This window comes from Rhizophagus irregularis, chromosome 6 (genome assembly GCF_026210795.1).
Source record: "Rhizophagus irregularis chromosome 6, complete sequence".
NCBI classification, from domain to species: Eukaryota; Fungi; Glomeromycota; class Glomeromycetes; order Glomerales; family Glomeraceae; genus Rhizophagus; species Rhizophagus irregularis.
This window is the reverse complement of record NC_089434.1, coordinates 1,574,826-1,581,776: the sequence shown is the minus strand read 5'-3', so window position 1 is coordinate 1,581,776 and position 6,951 is coordinate 1,574,826. Positions and strand designations below refer to the sequence as shown.

Sequence of the window (6,951 nt, the reverse complement as noted above, 5' to 3'; positions counted from 1 at the left end):
ATAAGAATACTTTTACTGGGATAGACTGGGTTATCAAAAAGAAAACCAAGGAGAAGAAAAAAGAAACTGCGGCTAAAAGACATCAGACGGCGTACAATCGGCAATGCAAAAAACTCGGGCAGAAAATCTTAGATTCTGATGACACGTGTAAGCAGTGTATTGATAAATGCCTTAAGGAGGCAAAAAAGAGGAAGACGGATTAGTACCGCCTTCTAAAAGTATTCCTCATCATCTGAGTCATCGAGAGATACCTCTCCATCATCTGATTCATCATCCGAGTCGTCAGGAGTGCGACCTTCCTTAAGCAATTGGATGTTGTACGTTATTTGAGTCCATTTCTCCCAGTCGGACTCTTGCGTTATAAAGCTGCATCTGAGGAGTGCTCTTTCTATTACTACCATCCCTGCAAACCTGGTGTATTTTTTCTGATCGGCTTCATTGAAATTGTCAATGGCTTCCTTGTAGTAGTCTACTGCCTGTTTGTATACCTCTTCGGCTTCTTTATGCCGCTTCCACAACTCGGCTTTACAACAGTTATACCAGAGTCTGTTAATCTTGAGATGTTTTCCGAATTCTTTAACCGGAAGGTTTCTGACCATCTCTGCTACTATGTCCAGGTCATTGAGGGTGATGCCCGAATTTGGATCCATTTACGGATTCCATAGATGTCTACAAGATCAAGCCCGAGGTCTTCGGCAAGAGAAGTGGCGGCGTGTAAGTTTATCATTGTATGTTACTTATAGTTACCTAATCTTCAATTGCCGAATATATTTTTTCTGACGGGGGTAAGTGGTCATAGTTCGGGTGCCATAGTTCGGGTGCCATAGTTCAGGACATAGGGAATCATACTTGGAGGGTCTAGGTGAGTATATAAAGGGTAATCATAGCGTGAATCGAATTTTGGGGTCTGAGGGGCTGACTAAGGCTGCCATAGTATTATTATAAGATTTTTCGTACTATGGCAGGTACTATGGCAGGAGATTCTGTTTGATTTCGGCTTTATTCGCGTTTTTATTCCGTTTTTAAGTAGTCTGCCATAGTTGCCATAGTTGTCATAGTAAGTTATATATAAGAAAAAATGTAGAAAAAAAAATAAGTGGAAAAATACCGTGGCAGACCATGGTACTGTGGCAGGTAAACCTGCCCCACGGAGGGGGATGTAGGTACTGCGAGGCCGTGGCCGAGGTGGAGGAACGTAGTGACTACACTACCAGCTCGACGATGTTGAGAGCATATTACACCACTCACATTCGGACCCATTGGCCGGGCACTTCTCCATTGATGAAACGTATCGAAGAATAAAAATCCGATACTATTGGCCCCAAATGTTCAATGACATTCGTGTTTATGTCAAAAGTTGCGATGAATGTCAGAAAAGAGGCAAAAATTGGAGAAACGAACCATTACATCCAATAAAAGTGGGGCAGCCTTTTGACAGAATCGGTATGGATATTGTTGGACCACTTCCAAGGACAAAGAAAGGAAATATGTATATAGTGGTCGCCACGGAATACTTGACCAAATGGCCGGAAGCCCGAGCTTTGCCAAATGCAAAGGCTTCATCTGTGGTGTCCTTTTTTTACGAGGACATAATATGCTGGCATGGATGCCCAAAGGAAATCCTTACCGATCGAGGAACCCACTTTGTAAATAAAATGTTAGATTCACTTTGTCAAGAACTTGGAGTGAAGCATCGATTATCAACAGCTTATCATCCTCAAACTAACGGGTTGGTAGAGAGATTCAATCGAACGTTATGCGAAGCATTGGCGAAGTATGCCAATGAAAACAAGGATGATTGGGACGTGTACTTATCGTCTGTGTTGTTTGCCTATAGAACAAAAAGACATAACACGACTAGACACGAACCGTTTTACTTAATGTATGGAAGAGATGCTATACTGCCGATTGAATTCGCTATTCGGACTACTCAAGTAGATCTACCTGAAAGTGATATTCAACAAGATCTTTTCAACCTAATTCATACGTTGACCGGAAAAATTGTGGGAGATCGGCTTATAACACAGGATGTAATATACCAATCGCAACAGAAACAAAAACAACGTCACGATAATGCTCTTCATGACGTGCAGTTTAAAATCGGTGACCTGGTTCTCCTTTATCAAAGTCAATTACGAGAAAAACAAAAATTGCGAGAACGCTGGAAAGGGCCGTATTATGTTCATGAAACAATAAATAATGGTGCCTATAAGTTGCGAACCTTAGACGGGAAAATTTTGAAGGATCCCATCAATTCAGAACGCTTGAAACTGTATCACCAACGATCAGGTGGTGATCCATAAATATTCATGTAATGAGAAGTGTAATTATTGGAAGTGATGATCTTTACTAAATATTGACGATCAATAGAATAGGAGATGAAAAAAAGAGATGTTTTTTTTTATATATATGTAAAGAAAATTTCGGGAATTTTAGTTTTAGTTTTATTAGTTTTTTTTTTGTTATTATTTATTTAATTATTATTATTATTGAAATTACAATCATTCGGAAATGGATGCTTTTCAAATTATCTATACAGACTTATATCAAAACCAACTGGCAGTTGTTGTCCCTTATCCTCCACCATTTGATGATAATATTAACCATGGAGAAAAGTTTCAAATATTAAAGGAAGCAATCGAACGAGCAAAACGCTTCAGAAATAGAATCTTATTGTTGACAAATTTGTTCTATATGGGTCACTTTCTAGAAAAAGAAATGACTGGTACTTTGCGGAGTTATTACGTGCAGCAATTATCAATACATTATCGGACTTCAGCCATACGAACATATTACATATTTGAGCTTCCTGGAGTTGCCCAAATCACACGGACTACTCAAACAACGTCAACCATGATTCGGCAATTAAGCCATGAAGAATATCAGAAACTGGTAACCGAATCCATTGGAATTTTAACGGGAGTTGAAATTTTTGCGGGGGATGATGTAACGAACGATCAATCACGTGACAAAAATTCGGCCTAATCACGGGGTGATGATCAATGTTCGAAATGTTGCATATGTTGCATATATGAAACATATCAAATATATGCAACATATCAAATATGTTCAATATATCAAATATGTTTAATTTATTTAATAAATGCAATATGTTAGATATTTTTAGTCTAGTATTTTTACATATATATAGACCTGTAAAAGAAGAGCATTAAAATGTATCGGTTGATTAGGATTTAATTAATAAAAAAGGTTTATCTTTAAAATATACACTTTGATTTTTGAGTTTTGCTAATTTGTGACCTTTATTTGTATCTGAGTGTATGCACTAGTGTTGAGTGATACATTATTTACATCTGATCAGTTCAATTTTAGCGTTAACAATGATCCATTAATTATAACCTTCTGCCTAAACCCAAAATATAAATTTATATACATAGCTTAATCCTAAGCATACAAGAACTGACTTCTAACAGTATTTTGTATGTTGATTTAGTCACGTGATAGTAACAGAATAAAATGTAATTAAAATTTAAGAAACAATGTATGTAACATATATATGCGAAAAATGTGTTCTTTATCGATTAATGATAAGATTTATCTTTGCAATAACATTTTATACTATTAAAAAGTGTAATGTTTCAATAAATAAATTTTTGAGAAAAGGATGATTTCAAAATATGGAAAAGAATAAGTATTTGGATATATCAATCATCGTGATTCAAATTGTAACATAATTACATAATACCTTTTTTTACGCCCTAATTGTGCGACAATACTCCGAAATTAATATAAGTGATAAACTAATACCTCTTTTTTTCTTACTTCGCTTAAAATATGTCATATTCAAAAATATTTTCAGATTTACCTGAATTAACATATGATATTATAAAATATTTTAAGAATGATTTTTCAACTTTACATTCATGTATATTAGTTAACAGATTATGGTGTCGTTTAGCGATTCCATTATTATGGGAAAATCCATTTTCAATTCCTAACAAAAATTATAACTTTATTATAATTTATTTACATAACTTAAATGGTGATTTAAAAGCACAATTAAGTAAATATAAAATTGATGATAAATTATTTCCTTCAAATACACTTTTTAATTATCCCACTTTTTTAAAATATTTGTATACACAGAAAATTATTTCTTCTATTAAAGAATGGGCTAAAGATGTTAAACTCGAAAAAAGCTCAATACTTGGATTTAAGAGATTAATTCACATGTCATTATTTAAAATATTTATTTTAAATGAAGTAAATATACATACTTTTGATATTCAGATCAATTTTTCCTATATAGATGATATACTTGAATTAATGTTAAAAAACCCAGATTTCTTTCATAATATTAGAAATTTAAAACTCGGTTGTATTGATGTCTTACTTAGCCATGCTAAAAATTTTGCACCTCAAATGATTATTTTATGTCAAAATCTTAAAAAAATTTCATCAACTTGTAATAGTTTTCCTATATATCAATCATCATTGTTATCAAAAGATTATAATCATTCATCAAATACTTTAAATACAATCATCTTATATTCCCTAAATTTTAAAGTTATAACCAATTTAGACAAACTATTTAAACAATTGAATGTTTTAGAATCTGTTCATATCATTTATTGTATTTTAAGTACTGATTTTGTTCAAAAAATAATTAACTTAATTAAACCATTTAAGTTAAAATCTATATTCTTATATAGAAATAATGAATTACAATTTATTGAATTATTACAATTATTATTACAAAAATATGGTGATTATTTGGAAAATTTTGGGTTTGAAGTTGGTTTTAGTTCGTTTATATCTGAGGAGCAACAATTACTTGAATCAATTATAAAATATTGTAAAAATATTAAATTTCTTGATTTGACTGTATTTAATAGTCGGATTATTTATCCTTTATTCAATTTAACTGAAAATCTAAAACAAAATCTTAATCATCTTTCTATCAAAATCTTTGCTATTGAATTTAGTTCAATTATATTACAAAATTTAGGTCAATTACTTCCTCTTAAATTAGAATATTTAAGTTTAACTCTTATTATTAAATATGAAGATTTTGAAATTTTCTTAAAAAATTCTCAGAATACTTATATTAAAAAATTGTTAATCAATTATAGTGAAGATCAAGATGAGGAATGTCGTGATACTCATGATATTATTTTATTCTATATAAAAAAATATATTATGAAAAAGAAAAGAATCAAATATTTGGCTATTATTAGTTCTAATACTGATTTATCTTCATTTAAAGATGAAGTGAAAGAATTTGAGTTATATAATATTAAAATTCAAAAATATTATGATTTGTTTATTAATTCTAAATTAAGATATGTAGAAGAATTGGAAGGTTTTTAATATTAATGGGTTTAACATAAATTTTTTGGGAAATTTTGAAAATTTTGAAAATTTTATAAATAAACTTATTCTTTAAATTTTTGATAATTACATACATTATCAAACAACTGTTAAAGTATTTTACAAAGTAATATGAATATCTAAAAAAAAATATTTTCATCATATAACAATAGTTTTTTGTTCTAAGTAAGATTTTAGGTGGCTGTTATTCGTACCCCTGTTTGTGATATAGATATTGATTTTCCTTTTTTATTCTCATTGATCTTTCATTGAATCAACGAATAATCAATATAGTTATATGTACTGTATGTAACAATAAAACCTTTTCTTATAAAAATACTTTATAATAAATAATTATTTTGGGTCATTATTATATTTACATTGAAACTTGTGTAACTAAAAAACTAATTTTGAACGATAAAAATTTCGCCAAGATTTCTTTATAAACACAATTTAACACATAATTTATATACCTTTTAATTTATTTATCATATATCTGCACAATGAATTCTTCGCGATTTCTAAATTTAACCATATTCGCTCCATGTACTTATTAATATTTTTATTTGAATTAAAATGTAAAGTTGTTCAAAGAAAAATTATTTAATATTATAAAATTTTTAACTTTGATACTAGATTACGATACGTTAATAATCAATTTGTCCGGAAAGAAAGAAAGAAAAGCTAGTAAAAAAGCATAACAAGACATTTAATTTTTTTTTCCTCCATTTTTCACATAATACCTATTGTTTATAATTGAAATCAGCAATGTGGTTTCAAAATTTATTCATCGTACCAATACAAATACTACTTGCCCAATTCATGTATTACAATAAAAATTATTAAAGCGTTTTCAATATTTACCCATTCACTATTAAGTCGCGCAACTAGTTCAAGTCATTCTGTCATCATTGAACCTTACAAAAAAAAAATAGATAAAATAAATAAATAAATAAAAAAGCTAGTTTTGGTTAGTTTTGACTAATAATGAATAACGATTAACGGTTGAATTTTATTGTCATCTCCTTTGAAACAAAATAAAGATATCTTAAACGTATATCGTGTTCATCTGTAAGTTATGACGTTTAATTGTCATAGGATCACATAACGGCGGGAATATGTGATTGATAAAATAGAAACGAAATACGCGACGGATAAACATAAACATTCGTCCGGAAACTCCTCGTTTAGCAAATTTTTTTCGTTTGAGCTAAACCTGTAGCTATGTCAACGGAAAACAAGACCTAGTACTTAAGTCTTAATGATACATTTTACTATGGTCTACGGAAAAAACTTTAGGAAAAGTTTATTCCGAAACAAATACTGCGAAAACTCTACTGCAACAGTATGGAAATAAATCTTAATAAAACTGAACCCCCAGTTTAGATTAAGTAGAGTCGTCGTCTATTTTCAACTCGTGAATGTTACATCAGACCGCCATTATCATCAAAATTACCATCGGCACTTTCTCTACATACAATAATATGAAACTTAACACTACAACTAATATGCGTGTTACAGTCGTTACCTGGACTGTTTGTGCAACTTACTGGCTAAATATGAATATTGAGAGTTGATCTATCAAATCTTTGATATACACTGGATTCAGAAGCGAATTCA

At 30.5% G+C, this 6,951-nt stretch overlaps 2 protein-coding genes across 2 annotated transcripts; one reads left to right on the top strand and one right to left on the bottom strand.

Annotated features, from left to right (window-relative positions):
• Positions 1-212: 212 nt before the first annotated feature.
• Positions 213-650, bottom strand: OCT59_026093 (uncharacterized protein; the record flags this gene model as incomplete). The annotated part of the gene is made up of 1 exon (XM_066142941.1): positions 213-650. One exon carries the CDS (start codon positions 648-650, stop codon positions 213-215), a length of 438 nt encoding a protein of 145 aa, XP_065992511.1.
• Positions 651-3,795: 3,145 nt separating this feature from the next.
• OCT59_026092 (uncharacterized protein) lies at positions 3,796-5,331 on the top strand (the record flags this gene model as incomplete). Its single annotated transcript, XM_025328209.1, has 1 exon — positions 3,796-5,331. One exon carries the CDS (start codon positions 3,796-3,798, stop codon positions 5,329-5,331), a length of 1,536 nt encoding a protein of 511 aa, XP_025167596.1.
• Between the last annotated feature and the right edge of the window lie 1,620 nt (positions 5,332-6,951).